The 27,351-nt window shown below is 43.1% G+C and overlaps 1 protein-coding gene across 1 annotated transcript; it reads left to right on the top strand.

The window, feature by feature from the left end:
- Positions 1–38: 38 nt before the first annotated feature.
- Positions 39–18,129, top strand: SUPT7L (SPT7 like, STAGA complex subunit gamma). The gene is made up of 5 exons (XM_066316041.1): positions 39–54; positions 270–931; positions 7,999–8,323; positions 9,753–9,990; positions 12,919–18,129. Exons 2-5 carry the CDS (start codon positions 519–521, stop codon positions 13,179–13,181), a joined length of 1,239 nt encoding a protein of 412 aa, XP_066172138.1. The 5' UTR covers positions 39–54; positions 270–518; the 3' UTR covers positions 13,182–18,129.
- Positions 18,130–27,351: the final 9,222 nt, after the last annotated feature.

The raw sequence follows: 27,351 nt of genomic DNA, 5'->3' as shown, positions 1-27,351 counted from the left end.
CGGCGGCGGACCGGGACGCAGTTCCGGCTGGGCGGCCGGGAGCGGAGCGGAGCGGTAGGCGGGCGAGCCGCGGGATTGGGGTGCGGGGCAGCCGCGGGCCCGGGCGGGGAAAGAGGGCGAGTGGCGGGCCAATCGAGTGCTGCTCCCGGAACTTCTCCACGCCGCGGGGCCCCCTCAGCGAGGCCCAGGTGGGTCCGCACCAGCCCTTGTTACACACAGAAACAATTTCCGTCTCACGAGTTTGTTTGTTTCTGCCCCTCTCCCCTCAGGAGAAGCCGCGGTGCGATCTGTATAATACCACAGTGGCAGCCTGATGCCGCCGAGGACCCCGCGCTGCCCAGCGAGGCACTGAATGACAGCCGGCTTGGCCGCCGTAACTTGACGTGGTTGGAGCGCCGTCCCAGCTCCAGTGTCTGTTGCTGCCCAAAGTGCTTTTCCCTGCAGCAAGGGCCCTTTGTACCCGCAGCACTTGGTACCCTTCTTCTGGGCTCTGAGCACGACAGGTGACCTGTGTAAAAATGCTGCGATACTGGGGCGAGATCCCGGTTTCTTCCAACCAGGCCAACCGCAGCTCCTTTGACCTGCTGCAGCGTGAGTTTCGTACTGTGGAAGTCCAGGATCCTCCCCTGCACCAGCCGTCTGCGAACAAACCCCGTCCGACCACCATGCTGGACATCCCCTCCGAGCCCTGCAGCCTCACCATCCACACCATCCAGCTCATCCAGCACAACCGGCGCCTGCGCAGCCTCATCGCCGCGGCTCAGGCTCAGAACCAGCAGCAAGCAGAGGGCATAAAAACCGAAGAGAATGAACCCCTGCCATCCTGTCCGGCCTCCCCACCTCTCCCTGATGACCTCCTTCCTCTGGATAGCAAAACCCCCAAGATGCCATTTCAGCTGAGGCACAGTGACCCAGAGAGTGATTTCTACAGGTGTGTTGGTATTGCTTTAGGTTAGTTCTTGGCTGAAGGAAAGCTGAGCATTTTTGAATATGTACGTAGTTATGTTGATTCCCTTAGGCTGAAGGGTCAAGTAGTTGTATGTAAAGTATAAAACAGGCTTTAGAAAAGAAATACTTGGATTTTTCCTGTGTGAATAACATGCACGTTGCTTGCTTTTGCTTCCTGTCTGTAAAACGTGGACGTGTGTTGCTGATTTCTGTCGTCTTAGTGCTATGCTAAAAGAATGTGCATGGCTTTGGCAGTGGTATTTCAACACTTTTAGTTATAGGATGTGAAGGCTCTTCTATTTAGATCACTTACAACTAAAGTTGTGTTACTGTGATTGAAAATCCAGAAAATATATGACTAGGTTTTGGCTCTTCAGCTGTAGGTTCTGAAAAGATGATTTGATAACGTATCTGTAAGATTTCAGTGGCCGAGGACCTGTGGCACAGTGACTATCACATTCCACCCAGTTTGATGCTTTTGCAGTCAGAGCTGGAAATGGGTGCAAGTGAAGGGAATTCTTGTCTCTGCTACTGGCTCCACCAGCTGGAGAAAGTGTAAACAATATTTGCACTGCTTCCACCTCTGCTGCCACCTCTGCTTTGATTAAATAGTATTGCCACCACTCCCTCTGACAGGCCCTAATTTCTCAAGGAGGTTTTGTATTTCTTCTAAGATCTTAAGATACTTTGTAGATTATGTGAATTTAAAGTAAGGGATTAATCGTTGAGACTATGTGCACTAATGAACATTTTGAGCGAGAACACATTTTAGCTTTTAAAATGAGTTAATGTGCATCAACAGAATATAATTTATCAGTTAAATGCCACTGAGATCTTTAATGGCCTGAGGTTGTATAAATGCGTTTTATTGAAAGATGTTGCATTTAGTACCTGTCTCTCTGAGCAGCAGAGTGATTTTTTAGTGCTGTTTCTGGAGGAACACCATCATCCTTCTCAGAAGACAAACAGTAATTAGCTGAGAGGGGTGAAGGGAGATACAGCTGTGGGAGAGTAGTCAGGGCCTGTGACTCCTGCACCGTGGCCCTGTGGTTTGTAGAACTGAGAAGTGTTCTGCTCTGTCCTCTTCAGTGGCTTCAGCTTGAAGTTCAGTTTTCTATGTCCCTGGCCGTGTTTTGAAGGCTGCTTTGTCTTTTTGTTGCTCCTTCCGAGTTTCTGGGGTCCGGGTAAAGAAATGTTATTTAGTGGTCAGCCACGTGGGGGAGTGTAAGGACTACGTTGTGGAAACTGGAGAGACAGTTTGGAAATTAAATGTTTTGTGGCTGACAGAGTGGCTTTATAATGAGCTGCCATGTATTCTAGAATTTAATTGCGTGCCTTGCTAACCCAAACACATTTATGCTTTTCCAGGGGGAAGGTTTTGAGTTTGTTGTTGCATGTTTGTTCTTAACTGTTTTGAGACACGTGAATTAAAAATAGCAGCTGTTCTATAGGTGCTGTTCTAGTAGCAAAAATGAAGTTCTATGATTTGCTGATGCTTCTGAGTGTGTAAAATCAAATTAAAGGAAGAACATTCTTCCCCCTGATAAAACATGGTAGTGCTTGAATCTATGCTGCCTTCTGAAGTACAGTTGTCAGAATTGCAGCATTTGGATAAATTCATATTTTAATTCTGTTCTTTTGGTGAGTAACCTGGGTCTGAGAAGTAGTGTGTAGGTACATTTAGATATGGAAAGAAAGGAAAATAAGAGTCCTGATCACAGGTTTAGGTGATGTAGGCCTATACTCTTCTGTTGCCCTGTTACTCATTTTTATTCTTTGACACAATGTCCCCATGTCTTTTAGTTTGTTTTCCCCTGAATTGGTTTTGTTTTTCTTCTGCCCTGCCCCATAGGTGTAACCCCTACCTTCTCATATGATGAGGAAGAGGCAGAGCTTAATTTACAGCAATTTGGGAGTTGGTTTGGTTTTAATAATCCCCCAAAGTCTGTACTAACAATGGTTTTATAATCACTACACTATTCCTCTCCTGCAGTTTTCCAGACTGTTTATAAATGTGTTAAAAAAAAACACGATAAAAAAGATGTTGATTCTGGCACAGATTCCCCCAGGGAAGACCAGGACTCCAGAGTGGAGATCTCTGATCTACTTGCTTGTTGATAGATTTGGAGGACTCTGGTAGGTTTGTGAGGCAGATTTTACAGTTAAAAAAAGCTCTCTGGGTTCTTTCTGAGCATAACATATTTACTTGTTCTCTAGTTCTTTGAATTTTCCCGATGCTCCAAAATATATCCATGCTTCCCGTCCTGCAGTTTTGCCCTCTCTTCTGAAGGTATTAAAGGAAAATGTTTTCACATTTTCTGTCTTCTGGTCCTCATGGGCCAAGGTAGTTTAAAGCAGGAGGTGACTCTCCACAGCTATTCAGCTGTTTCATCCTTGCATTCCTTTGGTATTCTTGGGTGAAGTACCATCTGGTCCTGGTGATGTCACAGTTCTTGGGATGTGCAGTAAGGGATTAATGTTTGGTTTTGCTTGGTGTAGAAATAAAAAACAAGCTTAAAGTGTAATTGATAGAGAATGGGTAAGGAACTGTAGACTTGAAACTACCATTTTGACAGGAGGCTCTTATCATATAACAGCTGCTAGGTTTTCCATCTTCCTCTGTTCAGCTTCCTCAGATTAGCATGCATCCATCTTCAAAAGAAGCCTGATATACTCATGTGCCTCTTCTTGTGTATGCCTGGTTGGGTTCTTCCTCAGTCATTTGGTCATTTGCATTCCTGGCCACATTGGATTGCATTGAAAGGTAATATGTAAACAAAATTGGGAGCTTGCAATGGGAAGACAGCTCTTGGCAGAAGGACTTGTAGTGAAGAAATGTCTGTACAGAAGTAGAGGAGTACATGTCAGTGGGATAGCAGTTTTAATGCAGGGAAGGATTTGGAGCAGTGGTAATTAAAGTGGGCAGAGGACACTTCCCTGGTGATCTAAGTGCTTTGGCTTAGCCCGTTTCTAAGCTGACAGGTATGGATTATGCCACTGGGACCCAATTTATTTTTGCCATTATCTATTGAGCAATTTCTTTTCATACCTGTGCAGCCTTCTGTAGACATAGCAGAGGTGTTTAAAAAGAGACTGACCCAGGATGAGGTGTAAAAAGGCTTTTTCCTGAAAGAAAACAGCTTTCTGGTGTGAGTTAGTGTGCTGTGTTCTTTGGTGCCCTCTCTGACTAGTGTGTCTTGTTTCTGCAATGTTCTCCTTTATTTTACTGCTTTGGGAAAATGGCTCTAAAGCAGCCTTGTTGCAGCTCATTTGGTAGAAATTCAACTTCACAGCATAATGTTTCATCAAATTGTCCTGTTCATAGGAAAAACTGTCCCTCCCTCCATCTGCTGCTGGCTTATGCTCACCTCGGAGGGAGCAGGGCACTGCAGGTCCATTTCTGCAGTTGATTGAACCTCAGCTGCTGATCCTTGTGCTGACTTAGTCTGTCCCCTGAAGACAGTTACATGAGAAAGGAGCCATGAGCTCCCCTTCCCTCTAAGGAAAACAGCCTTGCAGGAGAGGAGCTTGGAGGAACGGGATTGTGCTGCCTTTGTGGGGTGGCTCATTGCCACTTAACTGGCTGACAGAGAAAGTGGGCCTTTTGTGAGTTCTGAAAACTGACTAAAGAGAAAATAAGTCTGGTTGGTATAAATGGACACTATTTTTGTTTATTCTGTTGTGAAGCTCTGCACGTTTTTGGTAGTGGTGGGAGAAGGCTGGCCTTTGGGTCTAATGAATTTGTAGCTTGTCAGGTAGATTTCTGTCTGGAACATCATCTAATGTTGGTGACCCATATATAAAATATATAGCACTCTGTTAGAAACACAAAATTGAAGAGTGGCAAGTTGGCCAGTATTTATGATAAATTTCAATCACATTTCGTATATATCCAGTAGAGGAGATCACTTCCACGTCACAGGCCTAATTCCCTGCCCTGTTAATCTCTGGTGACAAAACTTCAGGGATTAAAGCTCTCGTGTTTACTTGTAGATGTGTGACTGAGCCTTTCAGGAAAAGAACTGAGTGCTGCAGAGGGTGGCATTCTGCATGATGATAATACCTGAATGGGGGCTTTTTTGTGCTGAGTATCTGGATGAAATCTAAGACAAATGATCTTTAGCTGTGAACATCAGGGAAAAGAAGTTTGCTTGTCCATTTTGACATTAGATAACTGCTTTCAGCATATATGTGTTTATATGACTGTTTTTCTTTGTGTGCATTCTTACCAGAGGGTACCTGGAAGTTAAAGGAGATGAAGAAAAATTATTTTCTTCGTTGGTTTCTATTAACATCTACAACAACATTTCAATTTTTGCTCTCTGTTCTGGCTTTTAATCATATTTCTCTGTTGTTTATTATGAGAATCCGGAAAACAAGAGAAGGAAACATATGAAAAATAAGAAAAACAAAACCAAATTGATTTGCCTTACCAAGAGCAAGAGATGGAGATTTGGATTTGAGTACAGTACCTGAAAAGTCTTTCCTCTCTGTCTTTAATTGATTAGATTTCAAGTTGATTATATGCCTTCCAGCATAGTGGCCTAGCTGCATTTTAATGCTCACAATTAGTTTCTTTTCCTCTAGGAGTTTGAAAGAGGCACAATATTCTCTGCTGCTTCTGAGCAGTGATACGCATTAGGGAATGGTTATTTCACTCTGCTTTGCAAATGTCTGAGTATCCTGCTTGGGATTGACAAAATCTGTGTAATTTAAGTTTACCCACACTGTTTTTAATGAATGTCTCTGTATTAATAGTAGTGTGGCATTCAGTTTTGATAGCATAAGATGATCACCACTGCTGGCTGCTGGACAGCTAGGTATGTCCTTTATATAAAAAAAGACATTCTTTTTTGTAGACATCAATTTTAAGGATTCTCTTCTAGTTGGTTTTCTTTGATGGTTGTTTATTTCTGTTGTAAACTCTTGGTCCTGGTGTTGTGTGAGACATATGACTGTTTGTGAATTTCAGAATTCTGCTGCTGAGGTGGAGGGGAGAGTGAGGGAGATGTAAAAATAATATGGGTGACACTTGGTTTATAAAGAAACTGATGATCTTTTAATTCATCTTGTCAGGTGCCTGCTGTCTTCTTTGCAAAGTAGTTACATAATGGAGTGGAAATTGGGATGCTAGTAATTTTCCATCAATTAATAACTGAGATGAATCCATGACCCGAGACTCACATACTGTTCTTAATATCTACTTAGAAATGTGATCATATGCCACTCTTAATATAGTGTGATTCCCCCTTTATTTAAATAATCAGAAAGTGTTGCGCTGGTGTTCTTAAAAATGAATAATTTTCATCCTGATAGCTCTAAATTTCACCTTCCTTTTCCCTCCTCTTCATTTTTTTATTGCTGTGTTTTCTGTGTCAGCCCTGAGCATCAGGGGAAGCTAAGGCTCTGTGGCCCAGCTTCTCAGTGAGGCTGAAGGGTACCTCATGAATGGTTACAGAGTAGTGAGAATTTTCTCAAGTCATCAGTACTGTCTGTGTGCTGTTAAAACGGGTCCTTCTGCTGGAAAGAATGTGTGTGATTTGCAGGTTATCTAAGGTTAACAGCGAGGAGAATCTCCAGGTGCCATGTGGAAGATGTTGGGAGAAATTGATCAGAAACAAATGAAGAGTGAAATTGTTAGCTTAATTCTGCCCCTGGTGCTGGATGGAGTGTAAAAAAGTGTATGGCTATCATACTTAGCAGTAATGGAATTTGATTTTTGACATCAGCATTTGAAGTCCATGTTACTGATATTGGGCAAATAGAGTACATGCACTTAATTGTAAGTCGAGAAATGTAGTAGGTACATGTTTCCCTACCGGATGCCTTGCCTTAACTCCTCTGGGGAATATCTGTTTGTTAACTCACGTTGATGAAATTTTTGGTTGGCTGACTATAAGTGAATGATGTTTGATATCAGTTGTTCTTCATCTCCTCCACCCTGTGTAGTCACTCCTTCCTGCTTAGCTGTGGGAACTGGCAGTGGTCAGAGCATGGATTCTTAGGCTTCAGGCAGTGCCTTGAAGCCTGTGGGAAAGCCAAGTACAGAACTCTCTCAGTCTGGCCTGGGAAATCGTAAGGAGGAAACCAAAACAATCTTGTAGATACGGTCCTCCTGACACCTGGTGTTTTTCCAACTTGTTTACTGGTAGAGATGTTTACAAAGAGGTGGTACTCTAAAGGACCAATCCTATTCATTTTACTGAAACAGTGTATAAAAATAATCTGTCTTTCAATAAACTTTGCTATAAGCCCTCCAAAGAACCGAAGTTCTATGTGTCCTTACATGAGCCATCCTGAATTGTAACAATACTTGGCAACAGAGGAGAGAGGTCTTAAACCCAAGACCAAGGGAATGGTGCTTTATGGCCAAGCTTTTCCAGGCCTCCTCCCAGGGCCTGGTGTTCACATCTTATGTGTGTATGGGCATACTTCTTTCAGTGTCATGATTAGTGACTGACTGATGGAAACGAGGGCAGAGAAACAGTCTTTTTGGCTACAGTGTACCTCTATGAAATGTGTGTGTGTCCCATTTCTTGCTTTTTTAATACGTCTTTTGCTTTAGAAATTCCAGTCTTGTCTATCCCAGAAGCCTTTGTGTCTGACTATTAGGCCTGTGATGTCAGAGATAATAAGGAAGAGCAATGTGATTAACTGAGAGGGAAAGTTATTTGTATTCATGTTGTTTAAAATGCCTTTTTTTGTTTGTGTCAAGGACCCATTTAATTCACATCTCCAGCAGAAAAGCTCTTGGGTGGGAAGGAAGATGAGTAAGGGTTCAGAAGATTTGCCTCCCACATTCATGAATCACCCAAAGAATCTTGTGGCATTAGAAGGGAAAATGGAACTTGGAAGTGCTGATTTGGAGTGGGAGGGGAAGAAGGAAAAGCAGATAAACACTTACTAGGTAGATAGGTAACTGAGAAGGTGTGGAGAACCCAAAGCCCCTGCTTTCCCTTTGTGCATCACCTTATTATTGACAGCATCTCTTCGACTGATACAGTCTTTCAGATTTCTGAATTTTCTGGTTTTGTCTTTCCTGTTTTTTAGAGGGAAGGGGGAGCCAGTGACAGAGCTGAGCTGGTCCTCCTGCCGGCAGCTCCTGTACCAGTCGATGGCCACCATCCTGGCGCACACGGGCTTCGAGTGTGCCAACGAGAGCGTCCTGGAGACGCTGACGGACATCGCGCACGAGTACTGCCTCAAGTTCACCAAGCTGCTGCGCTTCGCCGTGGACAGGGAGGCTCGGCTCGGGCACACCCCTTTCCCCGACGTCATGGAGCAGGTCTTCCACGAAGTGGGCATTGGCAGCGTGCTCTCGCTGCAGAAGTTCTGGCAGCACCGCATTAAGGATTATCACAGCTACATGCTTCAGGTGAGAAGGGAGTCAGGGACCTGGCAGCACCAAGAAATGTACCCCCAGCAGGGTTGCTTATTCCTGGGGCAAGTTCTGAGTCTTAACTGGGGGAAGTCTGACTGGAAAACCTCCTGGGTGTGGAGAGGAGTCATCGAGGGAAAGAGAACAGCAACTTTTTGACTGAAAGACAGAGCCCCTTATTTGTCTTCCTAGTGAGACTAAGGATGCTCTACTGATGGCGTGCCTGAATTTAAGTAGACTTCCCCTGTTCTTGAATTACCCAGTCAAAATTATCAAGTAGAGATAAAATCAGAACTTACTGTTGAACTGAATTTTCTCCTTTAGTGGCATATTTGGCTGGTTAACATTTTGGAAAGCATGTAAGCAGACATAAATTTCTAGGCTGTAGAGTGGTTTGTGTTCACTTAAGCAAGGACTGACTTCCTTAAGCTTTAGGAGTGTAGGGTAGCATTTTGCTGATCTGAGTTGTCACACAGGTGCTACCTTCTTCTTATATAAAAATAACAACTTACAGAGTTGTCTTTGTTAGAAACATGCCTGCTCAAAATACCAGTTCGGTTCATTTTTGTTCAGATGTTGTGCCCTTTTGGAATCTGGGTTTTCTGCATCATTCTGCTGCTACAGTTCACTTTCACCCTGCAGCTGATCATTGTCTTAACAATCATTGTTCTTTATGCAGGACTGAGGTCCACAGTAGCCCTTTTATTTGGAAGTATATATAGAAGGGGGAAATAGGCTTTGCTATTCTTTTTCCTCCTTGTTTCTGCTGTTTAAAAGTCTTGCAATTTCCCTGAGCACAGATCACTGACTGTTGGGTTTTAGTGGTATAAACAAGTATTTGCTAGAAGCAGATGAAATCTGAAATGTTTAAATTTAATTGTTTACTGTTGTTAAGTTTCTGGAAGTACAGGGTAGTTCTAAATCTCATTCCTGTATTTGTTTCACTTTTCTAACTGGAGAAAACTTTGGTGTTTTTTACTGTAAATCTGATGGAATATGCTCAGGCTTTGCCCAGTGGTGACTACAGGGCTGTTGAAGATCTGAGGTGCTTGGTTTTTAATGCTCAGATGAATTTGTTATTGGAGGATGGGGAAAGTCTTGTAGGTAAAACCAGTGAGACACTGCTTTTGTTTTATGCTCTGTTTAAATTCTGAGCCTCATCATCTCTGTTTATAAAATGAAGGTGCTCATATTTATCAGTCAGATGTTAGTGGATTAAACCTCTTATTAAAGTCCCTTGTAAGAGCACAGAAGGTGCACTTAAAGGGGAGAATATCTCTTGTGCAGCTGGTAAGTTGTTTACTTGTTCATTCGGGTCAGATGTTAATAATGTTCAGGGAACAGAGTGCACTGCAATGTAATTGCCATCAGATCCTCTGAAGTCACTTTCACCTCTCTGGCCTCTTTTTCACCTGATCTTTGACAGGTTAGCAAGCAGCTCTCTGAAGAATACGAGAAGATTGTCAACCCTGAAAAGGCAGCAGAAGACACAAAACCTGTGAAGATTAAGGAGGAACCTGTTAGTGATATTACTTTCCCCATAAGTGAAGAGCTGGAAGGAGATCTGGCTTCTGGTGACCAGTCTTTGCCTGTTGGAGTTCTTGGAGCTCAAAGTGAGCGCTTCTCTGCCAACTTGGAAGTAGAAGCTTCTCCACAGACTTCAGGTAGGGGTTTCTTTCTTCTCCTGGAAACAGTCATTCAGCAGTTCCATGTCATCTTGTTTCCCCTGGTTAGGTTTGGATTTGTGTCCAGAGATTCATATTCCTGCAAACTTGAAAGCCATGTTCCTTACATAGTTCAGGCACTGAATGAATTCTGGAAATACGAGTGGTACTTGGTGCTGTCCTCCATATTCAGAAGTTACCCTGGTAATGGCAATCACTGTTTTATAAAAGCTTGGCAGTGACTTACGTGAAATGGGCTTCTGGGAATCCCTCCTAGTGTCTCTACCCCAAAGCCTGCTGTACCTGGCTGAGGCCATGGAAAGCCAAATGGTGAGTGAATTAGTGGAGTTATGGAGACTCTGCTCTTTTCCTCAGAGTGCCGTCCCTTGATGGCATTGAAGCACACTGGTGGCATGCATGGGAGAATCTGCTATGGCCATGCCTGCTCTGTACCTACACAAAAGTTTCGTTCTTTTCACTGTTACATGAAGCTGAACATCCTGGAATGAAAAAGAGGCAGTTTTGATTTTGCATAGAACCATCTGAACTCTGGAAGTCCCTGAAGTAATAACTGTTTCACTTTAAAATCTGGTTAAAAAACAATGAGGCTTGTCCTCCTATTAACCCTAAGCTAAGTAGCATATATAGAGTATATATAGTAGCATATATAGTTAGGTTAGAGTATACCTCTGAGTCCATTAGTTTCTTGTACTGTCATGAGTTTTAAAAAACATAAATCCATCGAATATTTTTCTGAAAGCTCGTACTGTTTTCCATATCACCTCTGAAATGTGAAGTGTTTGCAGTTTTGTGGGAGAAGGAACAGCAGCTTCCTCTGGCCCATCCAGGGTTGTGAGTGATTCATCTGGAAGGCTTTGTATTAGCACTTACCACTTGAGACCCAGAGGTTAGCACACTAGCTGTATATTAAATGCCTCTTGCTTCTCTGATATAGAATTGATGTTTTCTAATTAAGAATACAAGTGCTCTGTTCTTCCCTGAAAATCCCTCTTCACTTCACAAGAGCCTTTGGAAATCTCATCTGTGAGAAGTTCCAGTCTAGACCCAGGCAGGCTGGAGAGTTGTAATATCCTAAGGAACAAGAAAAAGCTGCTGCAATTAGAACATTGTCATCTTGAAATGCAGGTGTGAAGCCTTCAGGGAGGGCAGTGAGGCTTCAGTGTCTGAGGGCAAAACTCTCATTACAGCCTTCCATGTTCTTCCTGTGTTTTTGTGGATGTCTGACATTGCAGTTGTGAGCTGGCTGCTTACTTTCATTGCAGTTGGAGAAATGGAGGCAAAATTGTTCCTTGTTCCTCCGCCTCTCAGGATAACATGAAGATTAGCTTATTTGTGAAGTACTTTGAAGTTAAAGTGCTTTGAAGATGAAACATCCTGTGTTGATGCTTAAGTACTTTTAGTCATTAGTGACACTCTCAGTGACAGGTGACAGACCTGAAAGGAATAAGGCTGAGCGACGAAGAGCAATTGATGAAGGAAAGACACAGTTTAGTTTAGTGAGCACCTTTGGTTATTATGTAGACTGGAGCTGTAACTCTGGAACCAACAGCATTTTAATGATGTGTCTGTTGCTGTTCACAGGGATGCATTTACTTAGATTAACATAGGAAGGACTTCCATTAAGGCAGCTGAGCTAATGTAGGCTGTGTTATCCAAAAGGTCTCATAAACCTTGATTTTGGCGAAGCTAATCTGGAAAAGAGTCCTGACTTCTTCATAAAGGAGAATTCTTGGCGCAGATAGGTGTTGGAACATTTGTTCTCTTTGTAATTTCTACTAATAATGGCCTATTGTTACTAGTATATTGATAACCGGGAATGGTTATAGGTTTGGCTCAGTACAAGAGCTTTGGTTGTACTTTCAAACTGTAGCCATGCCCTTTGAGACATGAAGTTTGGTGAACTTACTAAAAATGGTAGTTGTGGGGTTTTTTTTTTGTTGTTGTTTTTTTTTTTTTTTTTTTTTTTTTTTTTTTTTTTTTTAAGTTTTCCACATGAACTTAAACCCCACACAAGAGAGAGAAGATTTTACAGTTTATTCAGTTCTGGTCTGTTTATGCCCATCTCAGCAAGGAGACCAATTAGTGTATTTTTAATAGGATTTTTGTCTCACTTTAAACTTAAACAGAAATAATGCAATCTGTAATTACTTCTCCTGGGGAGAAAACATTTGCCGTTTTCAAGGAATATGGTTTGGTAATCTTGTACAGAAAATCCTCATTTGTTGCTCAGATTGCATACTAGTCCAGAAATGTTTTATAAAAAAGTGAGGCAAGGGGAGCTATTTCTCAGCAGGGCATCTGTGAGGTTGAGCCAAATGACTTCTTTCCGTTCTGCTGAAGGGTAGGATGAGACCTGTGGGTGTTGAGTCGAAGGAAGCAGGAATGCAGGTGGCTGACTGCAGCTTTGATGTCCCTGCATTTCAGTGCTGAAAGTGGTATTTGGGACTGTTCATCTACCTACTCCTCTGCCTGCTCACTTCACCTCCCCTGCAGAAGCCCAGGATGTCTGATGGTTGCAAGGACCTCACAATGACTTCTGGACTTCTTGAAATCCTGCTTCTGCAGGGTCTAGTCCACATGCTGTTGATGTACTCGTTGCTGCTGGGACACTCCTTCTGGAGAGTGGTAGGAAGTTGTTTCTCATGGAGAAGATCACATGGAGGCTAACAGTGAAAGGATACCATCATATTTTTTGGACTGGCAATTGCTGGGCAATTAAATATAAGTCAACAGATATTTTTTATTGATCACAGTGCTTGGTGTGTTTTGTTTGTTTTCCCCCAGCGTAGTTAACCTGTGGCTTTCCTTTTGCTCCACGTTTACCTTTGCTGCTGCCCTTTGTATCTGCACGCTGTTTGTGATTTATCTTTTTACTCACTTACTACTGTGTGCTTTTTCCTTCTCTAGGGGCTGAGGTGAATGCTTCCCCACTGTGGAACTTGGCACAGGTGAAAATGGAGCCACAGGAAAATGAGGAGGCTAATGTACATGGCCACGGGGTCCTAGGCAGTGATGTCTTTGAGGAACCAATGTCAGGCATGAGTGAAGCTGGGATGCCACAAAGCCCCAATGGCTCTGAGAGCAGCTACGGTTCTCATTCTGCTGACAGCCTGATGGGATCCTCACCTGTCTTCAACCAGCGCTGCAAGAAAAAGATGAAGAAGATGTGAAAAGGAACATTCTTTTTATTTAGTCCTGATAGTGTGCAACAGACACTTGAAAGGAACTAGTAGAGTACTGTGATGATTCCAACACAGGGCTGGTCCCGATGTGTGAGGGACCTGCATAAAATTTCTATGAGAGGTTTGATGTGTAGCTCCCCTCTTTGCTGGCTTCTGTACTCCATCCTGATTCATGAGACTGAAGATTGGCTTTTACGTTTGATGGTGGCATGGCTTGCTTTGGCAGATTAATGAGGAATGTGCCAGTAAAAAGTAGCTGTGAGGAGATTTTCTAAGTTACAGAACCATTGAATAGTTTGGTTTAAAGGAGCCTTGTGGCACTTCTACTTCAGCCTCCTGCTCAGATCTCAGCCAGGTAGAGCAGTTTGCTAAGGGCTTTTTCCATCTGAGTTTTGACTATCTACAAGGATGGTGATGCCAATCTCTGGGCAACATTTTCCCATATTTGGCAACTCTCACAGTAAGAAAAAGAATATATTTGCATCTACCTGGAATTGCCCATGTTACAGCTAGTGTTCACTGCCTGTTGTTCTGTCATTGTTCATCTCTGAGAAGAGTCTGACTGCCTTCTCTAACCTTGTTATTAAGGGATTATATACAATGAGATCTCTTTTTAGCCTTTTCTCAAGTGTGGAGAAACCCTGCTGCCTGAGCTCTCCTTACTCGCCCTGTGCCACAGCCCCAAACCAGCTCTGTGACCTTCCCCTGTAATTGCTGCAGTGCCCTTGTAAGGGGAGCACAAAAATGGATGCCATCTTCCAAACACTATGCCATGACTGCTGAATAAAGAGGAATAATAATTTCCCTCAGTGTGCTGGCTGCCTGCTCATTGACTCTTGTGGGCAGCAAGAGAGTCCTAAGTTCAGGGTGTTTTAGCTGGAGAGGCATCACTGATGTTGATGATGATGATGACGTAGCAAAGATGCTGTAGCGTGGTCGTACACTGCTATTAGCCAGCTCCCTCAGTGCCTTCATGTTCAGCCTGTTGGTTTCAATGGGCCTAAGTTCTCACTAACTCAGTCTTCCTCTGCTGTAGGCAGTGCTTTATTCCTGCATGCTGCTAGAAGGCTCGAGGACCTGGCAGGCCTTAAAGCAGAGCTTATCAGTGGAAACAGGTGAAAAAGGTGTTGTGTATGTGAGCCTGACAGTATAAAAAGCATCCTTTGTTACCATATTGCTTGCATTGTTGAACAGTAAATAGTATTTTCTTTATCCTTCCTTTTGCTTCCAGTGTACTTTAAGAAGTCCTTCTTATTTCTTACCAGTTTCAGCTCCAGCTGAGCTTTTGCTTTCCTAATTGTTTCTGCCTACTTGAACTGTGTCTCTATATCTCTGCTGGCCAGCCCATCCTCACTTCCACTGCTGTGTACCTTTCTGTTTGTGTTTGAGATCAGTCAGGAGTTCCTCAATCATCTGTGCTGGCCTTTTGTCATGACTGCTGTAATTCCTGGTTGTCAGAAAGTACTGATTTTTTACTTTGAGAAGACTGTCTTTGAAGATAAAGCAGCACACTTGGGTTCCTTTGGGCAGCCAGGACAGAATTTCCCTTGTGAAATTCTGCTGAGACATTCCTTGAATAAACCAAAATATGTTGACCTAAAGATACAGGACTCTGTCTTGTACGTGTTTCTCAGGATTTTAAACGCCACAATTCTGTGTCTTCTGCAGCCAAGACATTCATGTTCTCCACCAATTCTTCCTTGTTAGAAACAAGACTAGCTGAGCTTACTCCCTAGCTGATTACTGTATCATCTGTTCAGGGAAGTTGATGTGGTTTTCTGGAGAGAACGAAACAGCTTTTACTGATGGTGTGAGCCTGTACTGGCAATGCAAACTTTTCCTTTGCTGTCATTGGATTGAGTGCGGCAACTTCAGGCTGGCTGAGCTTTCATATTCAAGGTTGTTATCTTGACAACTTAGTCTGAAACAGAATCTATTTTGCTGCTTGCTTTTATGGCTCAGCTGACTGATGGCATTTTTTTTGTTCTGCACAATCCTCAGTTGATCAACTCGGTCTTTAACTTGATTCAGTATGTCTCTCTCTCAAAAGAGCTAGAATGAACATGAATCAAGAATGAACAGCCACTTAAACTGGCTTTATACCTGTAACCCCTTGGGATGGTTGAGGGAAATTTACCAAACCTACCATTTATCTTTACAATTGCAGGTTTATCTTTTAAAAGAATGAGCTTCAGGCATAGTATTTTTGTTTCTGTACAGGCCTGGCCTTAATTCTTTTTTCCTAACTGTATTTCTCTTCCTCTTTATAGAAGTTGAATCCAAACATAAAATTCCTCAATGTCTAATAAGAATGCGTGACCATAGGCTTTTATGGACAATGGAGTTAAAATTGTCCATCACAGTTTTAAAGGTCTCTCCTGGGGGGTAAATTCTCACTATTTTAAGCCTAGTCAGTAGTAGAAGAGCATACCAGGAAATCTCTATTTCAATTCCCCCTGAGTCACCATTAGCCAAGCTGCAATGTCCCTGTTTTCTCAGCTGTAAAAAAGAATAGTAATATTTGCCTTTCAGAAGTGTGTTTGAGATTTAGTTACTCTGCAAGAAAAAGGTGCAGTAATCATTCAGAGAATTTTGTGAGAGCTGCTAGCTTTTATTCCACTTCAATTGGACTGTTGTTGGCTGGAGAATGCTTAGATGGTCACTGAAATGTCCTATATGACACAGATTTAAGGTGAAACTGCTGATCACAAAGAAGTACAGGACAGCTCTGCTGTTCAGCTGCTCAGGTACAAGGAAAGCATTTTGGGTGGTACCTTCTCACTCAGTTTTAGTGTCTGCATCTAAACTTGTTTCTTTGGGCCACACTTGCAGCTGGAGAGAAATAATCATTCTTAGGTCACTGTCCTTCTGGCCTTGACGTAGAAGTATAAAGCAGGTTGAATGAATGGCATTTTTAGAAATGTCTGGTTTTCCTTTGTGTGCCTGTAAGGTGAGTTCAGCTTGACTACCTTAGCTGAAGACATCCACACTGTCAGTGTGTGAGTTCAGTGACATGACTTAAGCCTTTCCTGGATGGGAATCAGAGACTTCCTCCTGCTGGGCCAGTGCTTTTTCTTTTCAGCACATTTACTAGAGCTTGCTGTTCAAGTGGCAGTGCAGGGCTAAAAGCAGGCTGCCCATCTCAGCTAAACCAGCAGATCCAACATTGCCCACAGCACACAGAATGTGCCAGGATGGGGCCTTGAGGCCCAGCCAGATTGCCCCTTGTGTCTTTGACACTGTGTGAGAACACCTGCCATTGGGCCTTTCTCTGTAGGTGCTTTGCAAACTGGTTCTTGCAGTAGTGTTCTTGCGGCCAGGGCTCTCAGGCAAAGTCCATTGCACTATTTTCAGGAGCCAAATGACAGAGTGACTGCTGCCAGCATCGCTTGCTCATTTGCAAGATTTCAAGTGGGCTAAAAATGAAAATCTAGTGTTCTTCAGGGCTTTGGTTAAACCTCCTAAGCGTTAAAATCTTAAGTGCTTTCTCTGTATTGTTCATGTGCAGATGTTCTGTCAACTTCTGTGATTTTTTTTTATTTCACATCCCTTTTCCACACCCATTTCACCCTGTAACACACAGACTGCAACAAGCCAAGCCTGAGTGCTTCAAGTGTATTTAAATACAGAGCATATTCCCTGTCTTTTGAGTCAGCTGCATTGTTGCAGTGTAAGGGAGAAGTGCTGTTGATTCTCTTTGGGATGCATGTTTATGCAGAGGTGAGAAACCCATCAGCATTGGTTATACACTTAAAAATGAAGGCAGAGTAGTAGCTGTACCTCCTGGCCCCGCAGTGTGCTAAGGGTTGCAGCTGACTTTTGTGTGCTTGACATTTCCTTTTGTGCGTGTGGAAGCTTTCCCTTCTAGGTGAGCCCTTTGCCTCTGAACCTTTTTAGTTCTTAGATTTACCATGGTGTTCATTGTGCATGAAATAGTGAAATTTAAAAACTAGCTCACAAAGTCAGACACAGACAATATGCTCTTTTGATGAATCAAATAAGGTTTTGCTGGGTGTTAATGCAGCCTTGGCCAACTAGTGAGGTGTGTTCATTGACCATATAATCCCCAAATTCTAAACCACAGTGAGATTATGCAGTGGGTTGGAATGAAGCTCTGCTCTCGCAGTTGCTGTTTCTTGTTGATGGCTGGTGAAGCACTCTGCTGACCCACCTGCTTCAACAGTCTGCAGTTTTTACCGTTCTTTCATCTTTGTCCTTTCTCTTTCCAAAAGTATGTGAATGAAAAATGGAAATATTGAGATTGACCATGTCCATATCCAGTAGCATTGATGTCTTACAGTGATTTATTTTGCCATGATTGAAAGTGGTAGGAACTTTGATATCAATTTGGAGAGCAAGATCTGTAAATTACTTGTCTTTTGAAGTGTTTTGCATAGGAATCATACAGGATTGTAGTTGAGAGAGTGCTGTGTATCATATTCCTTTTCCCCTCTAGCAATCCTTTTTATTCCTTTTGAAGAGTTTTGCCTGGTATCCAGTGAAGTTCACTGTAAAAATGGCAGTGTAACAACTTATGTGTACAGCTTTGTCAGAGTAGCTACCTAGTGATTTAATTCCAAGGCCATCCATGCTAATTTGAATATGCATAATGCTGTGCAGAAAAAGAGATGTTTCCTGCATAGAAATACACAATTTAAAAAGAAAACAGGAAAATAAGATTAGGTAGGGTAGGTGAGGCCAATCTGATTATGTGCTCAGTTCTGAGACTAATGCACATGTTATGTGTGAAGGATGTTTTACTTAAAATGTTTTTGAACATGCGTGTGAAAGAAATATGTAACTTTGCTTTGTGTTTATATGGAACAAAATTACTTGGAAATATTTCAGGGTTGGGTTTTTTCCCTTGCTCTCCTGGAGAGAGTTGCTTTATAATTTCCAAGAAAATAAAATAAATAAAACTATTCAGAAATAAAAATTCTGAAGGTGTTGTTTGTATGTTTTGGTTAGTTTTGGAGAACGATGCTCTGAACACAACAGTCAGTCTTGGGGTTCTGTTTACCCTTATGTGGGATCTGGAGGAGACCTTTTGCAGGCCTGAATAAGGTACTGGGATGATGTATCACAGCCAGGAGGACAAGCAATGTTATTCCAGCATGTGGCCAGGGCAAACGGAAGCCTTATTTTGCACAGGTGCCAGTGCTAGTGAGCCCCTGAAGTGATATTAGAACCACAGTGCTACTACTATTGGTATTCATCCAGCATAAGCCAGTGCTGTTTCTGGGGCAACTATTTATATTTACTTCTACTACTTATATTAACAGACTACCTAGAAGCTCTGCTCCAAGCCATGTGCTTTGCTCTTTTATGTGCTGGTCTACCTATTTTACATTCTGGTGGTTTTTTTTTTTTTTTTTTTTTTTTTTTTTTTTTTTTTTTTTTTAAACGGGAACTGCTTTAGACTGCAGTGAATGAAGCACAGTGTGCTGCTTTCCCCTCTGCTCTGTCTGTCGTGGCGGAGCTGAGGAAGCTTTGATGCTTGCTAGCCCTGCTAAGCAATTTCAAACAGCACACCCTGAATTAGGATATTGACCTGTGCCGCTTGCCGGGAGAGAGGGAATAGTGCTGGCTTCCCATCGCGCTTGTGCTTGAGCGCACCCCACCCGCACCGCTCGTTCTTCCAAGCCTATACAGCTGAACTGATTCCCCAGTGCGGGGCTGTTCTTTCCCCTTCCCTGCCACGAGCTGGAGGCTGCGGACAGCACTCCCGCCTTCCATTGCCCCGGGTTGCAGCCTTAGCCCTGGGCTCGCTGTGCCCCAGCAGCCTCGGGAGCCGGGGCGGGCGCGGCGGTGGCCGCGGGGTGGTGCTGGCCGCTCGCCGCTGCGGGGGCCGCCGGCCGGGGGCTGCGGCCGCGCTCCCCTAAAAACCCCAAACTCCAAACCGTGTCATTTTCGCCGCGCCTTTTATACTGGAGATTAGAATCTCCTCTTTGTTGCTATGGAAACGCTGCGTGAGAGAAGTCGACCTGGTAATGAGTTCGGATGAAAAGTCCTGACGGGCGGGCTCGGCCCCCGGCGCCCTTGCACTGGGGAGAATGGGGCTGCGGGATTTGTGGCAGAGGCGTCGCCGCTCTTGCAGGGCTCCTCAGTGGTTTGCAGAGCTTGTCGGTCTTTCCCTTCGGGCTCCTCAGGCCAGAAACAGCCCCTGCTACTGGAACAGCCCTTACCCTTGGGAATCGGCTCAAGAGTCGTGGCGGCATCACTTGTGCAGCTGTACTGCAGGTGTCCTTGCTTCAGGGTGTGTGGAGGCTGCCATTGCAATAGGCAGCGGGGCCGCAGCAGTGACTCGATGAAATGCTTGGGTGTTGTGAGGGGTCTTTGCTTCTGGCGCCTGTCACGGCCCTGCCATATATACACTGCGTGTGCTTTTCCCTCAGATCGGGGCTGCCGCCTCTGAGCCCTCAGGTGTGCCTCACTGTCAGCGTTGTGCCCGCGCCAGCGTCCCGCTGCCTCTGCCCATCCTTGCCTCCCAGGCTGGTCTCATCCCTCCCGACCTTCATTGCTCATTCTCCTCCTGAGCTCCCGACAGCATTTCAGTGCCCTCGCCGCCCGGCTTCTTGTGGCAATTATTGCTGCCCACCTTCAGCTGCAAACACACTTAGAAGGCAAGTTGTCTTTTTTTTTCCCCCTGAGTGAAAAAAAACCCACCCCAAGCCGTTAAGATTATTTATCTGAGTTTTAGGCAAAATTTTCTTTGTCTTGGTGGAGGAAAGGAAGTTGGAACTTGCTGTAAATGTAACAGGTGTAAAAGCTGATGGCTCTTCTCAGTTATTATATCCTGCTGCTGTTGGACAAACTGCCCAGCATGAAGAGTGTGCTGGATTCCAGCTCTGGCATTAAGTGCTCCACCCCTGATGTCTTCAGGCTGAAGTGCGAGGACAGGCAGAATTTGTACAGCAGGAGAGGATGAGGCAGGAGGCTCTGCGGCAGCTGGGGCTGAGCCTGGCCTGTGCGCTGGGGTCTGCTACTCTGCTGTGCCAAAGGTGGCATTTGCCAAAAGGTAACCCCATGAAAGATGTTGTGAACTACAGTTTCTTAGCCTTTCTGGGTATCAATTTTAGAGTGTTTGGAGAAAGCCCTCGGGCTTTTTTTTTTTTTTTTTTTTTTTCTTTTACCGTCTTTTTCTTTCCCCACTTTCATTACATTTTCCAGCCATGGAGCAGCCACAATGTTTGTTTTGGTGTTCCTGATTTTGCAGTAGGAACTTTACTGTGAATGTAACATTGTTACGGCTGCAGCAGTTGCTTTGAAGACAATGAGGCTAACTGAATGTTTAGCAAAACCGTCCTTTTTCATCTGCAACCCCCAGTAGGGAATAGACTTACATGAATGTAACCAGACCAGTTTGACACTCTCCATCTTTCCCTTTTGACAGTCTCTTGACTCTTGTAATACCATAATTTTGCTGCTTTTTTTTTTTTTTTTTTTGAGCGGATACAAACTCTTCTATTGTACAGTAGTCCTGGATATCTCTAGTGAAGAAAGGAAACAAGGAAGCCAATTGCTGGTAACTCTGAATGCCTAAAGAAAATTACATGAACCAATTCTAATCTAAAAAGCTGTAGTATATAAAAACCATCCGAGTCTTCCCCTTACAGTCTAAAGAAAAAAAACCACACCTCCACTTCCCAGCTTCTTTGATGGTCACATTGAAGGCAAATTAGTTGCATTTATATTGTGATATCTGAATTAAATTTGTCTGATATAGCTGAGATACTCTACAGATGCTGTATAATACAGTGTCTTTTTAAACAGGCAGGTAGAATAAAATAAAATAGGATTCTTTGTCTACTGAATGGATTTGTCTGTGGGAAACAGTGAGCAAACCAGCTACATCTCAGTATAACGAAATCTTTTACAATGACTTCAAAGGAAGCAGAGAAATTAAATAACTGAAGAGACACTGTCCTGTATGTACTCATCTCCTTTAGCCCAGAGCTCAGAGACCTTCCTACAATGTTTTCTAGTCTTTGAAAAAATCAGCATTTCACAAAAATTCAGCAGAGCTCTACAGCTCTCAGCAGTGATTTCTGTTGTTCTGTTGTTGAATGTTTTGTTATTCTGTTTGCATGCTCAGTTTTGATAAATAATGTTCTTCTTAGGTTGGGTGGAAAATGCACTTCTGTAATGAATGAATGTAGTTCTCGCTATAGAGCATCAAATAAGACACCCTCTAAGATCCCTATCTTGTAAGGTGTTTAGTTATCCAGAATCATCCTAGAAAACGTACTAACTGATGTCTGGGTCCTGAAGCAAGTGTGATTGAAAGATATCTGATCTTGAAATTGTGGGCTAGAAAGGAGATTGTGGGCCAGCCTGTGGGCTGGCCACAGACCCTTATGCAGAGACACTGCTTTTTCTGTTTTATGAATTCTTCACGCGTCTGACATCTTCCACGGTTGTAAGCTCAAGTTCAGGAACTACAGATGCAGACTTCAGTGTTGTTTGTGGGAGTTTCTAGGTTGTTTTAATGAGGCCCAGAGGTAATTTTGCAGAGTCATGCTGCAGGTGGATGTACCTGTGAGCGCCAGTGTGGGACTGTGAAAGAACTGGTTTCTCTTTGGGGTGGCAGATAGAAGAGAAATTATAGAAGTGACAGTCTGTGCAGAAAAATCTGTGTGCAGCTTCCTCATGGGGAGAAAACATGAGCTCTTGGAGTATCTACTGAAAATTCATAGATGGGTGAAGCATTTAAAAGTGAAAGGAAAGGCTGAAAAGAGAGAAAGATGAAAGAAATTGTTCTAGGAACTGCAAAAGTTAAAAATTTTAAGTCTTGATTCCTCCCTCTCCCTCTGCCTGGAATTCTTTGCATCAATGAGATGTCAATGATTCAGGTTGACATAGGGAAAGCTGAAGAGATGGAGAGGGCGATATATGTAGGCATGTATTTAGGATTTACTGAATTAGTTGCTATTTATATATGCATTTAGCAAGGCAGAGATATACAAAGCAGTTATATACATGGCTGTGCTGTTGCCATCATATCATTTACAGTTCCCAAGGATTATGAGTAGTTCCTGTGCCACTTCTGTCATCATCTTGTGGGATGTGTGACCAGAGGAGTTTTGGGTGCTTGAGATAACCACACAGTGCTCCCAGTCTTTCACCTAGCAATTCAGATAAACAAGTCTGTGATTTTAAGTGTACGAAGAACAGAGTGTGGATGTGCTTTGAATTATTCCTATACCTCAATGCTTTGCTGAATAAGGGCAGTACAGCAGAGTAATGAGCAAAATTAAAAAATAAAAAAATGAACCAAAACTCCTCATCAGGCTATATTTAGGTTAGGATCTGCAGTTCATTTCTCTGGACACCTGATGCCTCTAGTTAACTGGCATGACTGGGCTCCTCCAGGAATGATATTTTATTCCACTGATCTGACAATACCCATGGTTTTCTTATACACAAATGTCCATATCACTAAATCACCTCTGCCATCGTTAGTGCTAATTGGCTCCCTGGCTGTACCCTCAGAGGAGCTTGATAAGCCTGAATGGGAGCTAAAGGCCTGTTTCCCCACAGAATTGTACTGGGACAACCTGTGAATATATAACAACCTCTGCTTTCACATTATGCTCCCTGGTCTCACTACAGAGAGGTTTTCAAAAGCCAGGGCTATCACTCTCACCATTTTCTGTCAGGACTGAGTTTGCCCACACAGAAGTTAAAGCATACTAGCCACTGGTAAATGTTTGCTTTCCATCATATTTTTCTGCTAGTGGATGGCTGTGTGTGTGCAGCCGAGTGCGCTGGGCAGGCTCCAGCTCCTGGTAAACAAGAGAGACAAAATGGGGACGTGAGCTGAGTGGGAATGCAGATGGGCGTTGGCATGAGGTCAGATTTACAAAATATCACCCTTCATTACAGCTGTGTCATGCTTTCTGATGTGTCATATCTTATGATGGATTAGACAAAGCTAACAATTTTTTGGCAGGCTGAACAAAGCTTATGCAAGAGTAGATCTTTTTACTAAAATTTCATATTCAGCACCCTTCTGAGAAATCCTAAATTGTCCTGGAAATTCTCCTCTATACGTAGATGTTCAGTGTGAAATCCTGAACAGATAGTAAGTTTTGAACTGTAATTCTTTGAGGACTGGTATAAATGTATTTTTTGTCTTGCAAATAATTTTTTTTATCCCTTTCCAAAAGGAGTGATGAGCTTCTCCTATTAGTGAGAACAAGAAAAAGGGAGTGGCAGAGCTGATATCTGTAGTCCTGCATCGATATTGGGTTCCATTATTTCTTTTATATAACCAGAAAATCTTATTTTGAGAAAGGAGAAATGGAGCAGGCTGCAGAAAATGGAAGAATCATGATTTTGTTCCAAGGAAAGTGAAGGAGGAAAACCAAAATTCTGCCAACAGAAAAACAGTGTTCTTTGTCCTCTGTCACTTTCATTGCTGTCTCACCTACTACTGTGGAATCCCTAAGGGAGATAGAAGTAACTAGAAGGTACAGAAATATTTTCATATGGTTTCAAAGCATGTTGTCAGTCAAACCTATTTATATTCTTTCTTTATCTTGTTAGTTGTAGGCCTTGAGGGTCTTGTCCTTTTGCTTTCAGTGTGTGTGGGTGAATTGTGGCATCCTCTCTGCTCCCCTCCATCTTCTTTAAGGTCTCTGCTTGGTTTCCCAGTGAGATGCACTGATTTTCTATTTGGCAAAATGTGTCATCACTCTTCCACACTCCACTCTAAGTCTTATGTGTCAGTCTCCTTCCAGCTTTGCATGTTTTGTTTGCATAAATGAGTGGATTGCAACAAAAAGAATCTGGATTGGCAGCTCTGAAGACTTTAATCCTCTTTTCATCCACAGAGCAAAAATAATGTAACAGCAATGTGACCGGGATGACTGCTATGCTGGCTAACACCAGGGACTGAACTGGGGAACTTCCAGGACTTAAAAGCACGACCCCTTTTATAACCTGAGCTGAGGCAAGAGGTCTGTATGGCACCTGTAAACTCTAGGGACTGGGAAGGCAGAACTAGGCCACAGCTGGCTGCTCGATTACATGAGTTTGCTCTGGAAATGAGCTCTTTCCAAGTGTCTCAGCTTTACAGCATTGCAAATCCTGTGCAAGTCACTCCCTAAGTGATAACAGCCATCTTACTGGCCATACCAGAATCTGTGGTTCAGTCCTAAGCCTGAGGAAGAATAATCCTTAAGTCAAGTTAGTCTCAGATTTTCTGCAGATGTTTCTGGCAAATTTACTGGGCTTGTTCTACCTTAAAGATTCTGTCATGGTTACAAGGTTAATGGTGCTCCTGGCTGTTCCTGATGTCAAGCTCTTGAATGAACTGGGTAGTCATTCTCCTGTGCCCCATCTGGAACCCTCTGTGCAGAAACAAAGCTGTCCTGCAACATGTCTGCCTCAGAATTCACTGGAAATACAGAGGTGGAAGAGGTGGCCCTGTAGTCCATTGTCTCATTCAGGATCACTGGTACAGAAATGATTAATGAATGACATTTGTCCATGTCTCTCCTTGAAGATCTTGAGCAATGGGAGACTCCACAGAGTCTTGGTACATGACCAGGCTGCTGCCCTTACTTTTAAAATGTGTTTTCTAATGAGCAGCCTGTATGTTCCTTGCTGCAGGTTAAGGTACCATAGAGTGTGTTGTTGATTTCCTGTAAAACCCCTATCTAATCCATGCCTTTAAATCCTGTTTTTTGTGCTGGTGGTTATTCAGTTGTGTAAAACCTCATGTTTCCCCCTTCTCTAATGATTTCCCTCCCCAGACCATTTCTACAGCCTGTTAAGGTCATGCTGAGTCCTGACCTTGTCCTCCTCCTGTACAGGCAGGTTAGAGCTAGCAAATTTAGTAAGCATAATCTCTCTTCTATCAACTAATCTGTAGTGGAAAAAAGGGACAGAAGCAAGTCAAGGACAAGATGTACAGAACAATTTTTGAGAAACAACAGTGGCAAATGACTGAAGGCAGGTCACATGATTCTCAAAGCTAATACTTTTTGGTTTTTTTGCACTAAGTTCCAAGATCTATTCTTATTTGCAACTTCCTGTTTGAATTTAAGTTGTCTTAACATAATTTTAAATAATGTTTTCACTAGGTGTTGTATCAGCTGGAGCTCAATCTCAAGGTTACATTTCACCAGTTTGAAGTTGTTTCACAGAACAGAGCGGCTCGACTCATAGCCTTAGTTAGCCCATGGGTCACTTCCACACAGGTGGCTTATCTCTCACTCAGAGGGCTGCACTGCACTGGCTCCAGGGCTGGCTGTGCCAGCCAGGCATCATGCTGCCTTCACCAGCTAGAGCATGGGCAGCTGCTCTCAGAGAGTCAGGGTCAGAAAACACAGGATCGTCCCAGTAAGGTGGGAAACGTGCCACTGTGTAAACTTTGGCAGAGTTTAGCCCCAGGACATCAAGTCTGATCTGGGTAGGAGAGTCCACCATGAGGAGTTTTGGCACATAAATTTCACAGACCCAGCTGATACCTGTTCATTTAGAGAATAAATAAAACAGGATTTCAGAACTAGTACACTTACAAAGCTTATTTTTTTTTTTTTTCTGGATGGTGATGTCAGGCCTTAAGAAAGGTGTCTCATATAATTACTTGTAGAAAACTACAGGTAGGTAAACAGCTTCCTGGTTTGTCCATATTTTCCTACTCCCAATTCAACCTGACATCTAAAAATGCACAGCTGGGGACCCTTGTGGGAGGTGCCACAAAGCAGGGGCCTGACATTCTGTTTATATTCTGCCTGGGTCATTTGTTCACTCTGTAAGCAAATATCTTGAGAGTCCTGATCCACAGTAATAAAATAGGGGTAAAGTTCCATCTACTCAATAAATTTCTCAAGAGACTGGGAGACCTTCAGTGGCCTGACTGATCTCATCGTTTCCTGAGCAGGTCAGGGCCATCCCGTAAGACCAACAGCTTGAGGAATCACAGAGCTTACCCCAAGCCAGTGGCCAAAGGTTCTGGCAGTCCTAAAAGTAACATTGGCCACTGGGCCCTTCTTTAGGTGGTGAGAAGAAAAAGATGCCGATGACGCACATCTCAGCCCAGATACTGAGTGTGAGTTGTTGTGCTTATCATTACCATTGTTCATTTGCTGCAAAGCAGGTGTTAGCTCAGAAAAAAAGCCATAAAAGCTGCATTCTGGATTGTTTGTTCCTCGTCAAAATGATCTGGGCCCCCGTGGGCATGTGTTGTCTTAATATTCTGGTGCTGAGAAGTGCCGCATTTTCATAATGAAAGCTGTTGAAGGAAAGTAATTCCGACCTCAGATAAAGGGAGAAGATTACACTTGCCACTCGAGTTATGGTATTAGAACAACTGATTTTATTTGTTTTCATTTTCCCTGTCAGCTGCTGCTGAACCTCTATGCAATGTTCTTCAGTGATGTTAATTGTATTTTGTGTGTCTGGATCCCCCTAAGAAGTGACAAACATTTTCAGTCACAAATTGGATGTCTCTTTTCATTTAAACATCAACAAGGAAAACTAATTTAAGAATGGTGGAGCTGTTGTTCCAGCAGGGGTCTTAATGTGCGATAGAAGCTGACAGATAGATTTTTGGGACGTAAAGCAACAAATTCTGTGTTGGGAATATAAATGTATAAGATACTAATTTAATTTTTCCCTCAGCTGGTTCATGATTGAAGAAAAAGAGCCACATGTATACTGTATACATGTATACAGTAGGACAAAATAATAAATTAACTTCATTCAGTTTTCAGGGGCACAGTTGCATAATTTAGGTCCAACATTGAAGTGGACAGAACAATCTTTGTCAAAGTTCCTCGGGACACCTATGGATGCCTTTGCCTGAAGAAAGACTGGATTGCTTTTTTAAGTCTTGAGTGAAAAGGAGAAAATAATAGATAAATAACATGCAAAGAGCTGAGGAGAACATTGAGTACATGGATCTATGTGAAGTGGGATGAGGGTGATGCGTTGGGAAGGCTGACCTGGAACAGAGACTAGACAGAGCTAGAGAATAAAGTAGATATTTCTTAAAAGGCCTTTAAGGATACACCTTGGGCAGTACGAGAGCCTGGCCAGAGTCCACCCAAGGTGGACTCAAAATGGTCACAAAATGGACCACCACTCATGAGGTCTCACACTTTTATAAGTTTTGGTCCATTTGCATATTGGGGTTTAACTGTCCAAT

Source organism: Sylvia atricapilla, chromosome 3, assembly GCF_009819655.1.
Source record: "Sylvia atricapilla isolate bSylAtr1 chromosome 3, bSylAtr1.pri, whole genome shotgun sequence".
Classification (NCBI taxonomy): Eukaryota; Metazoa; Chordata; class Aves; order Passeriformes; family Sylviidae; genus Sylvia; species Sylvia atricapilla.
Note: the sequence above shows the minus strand (reverse complement) of the source record. Positions and strands in the feature narration are given on the sequence as shown.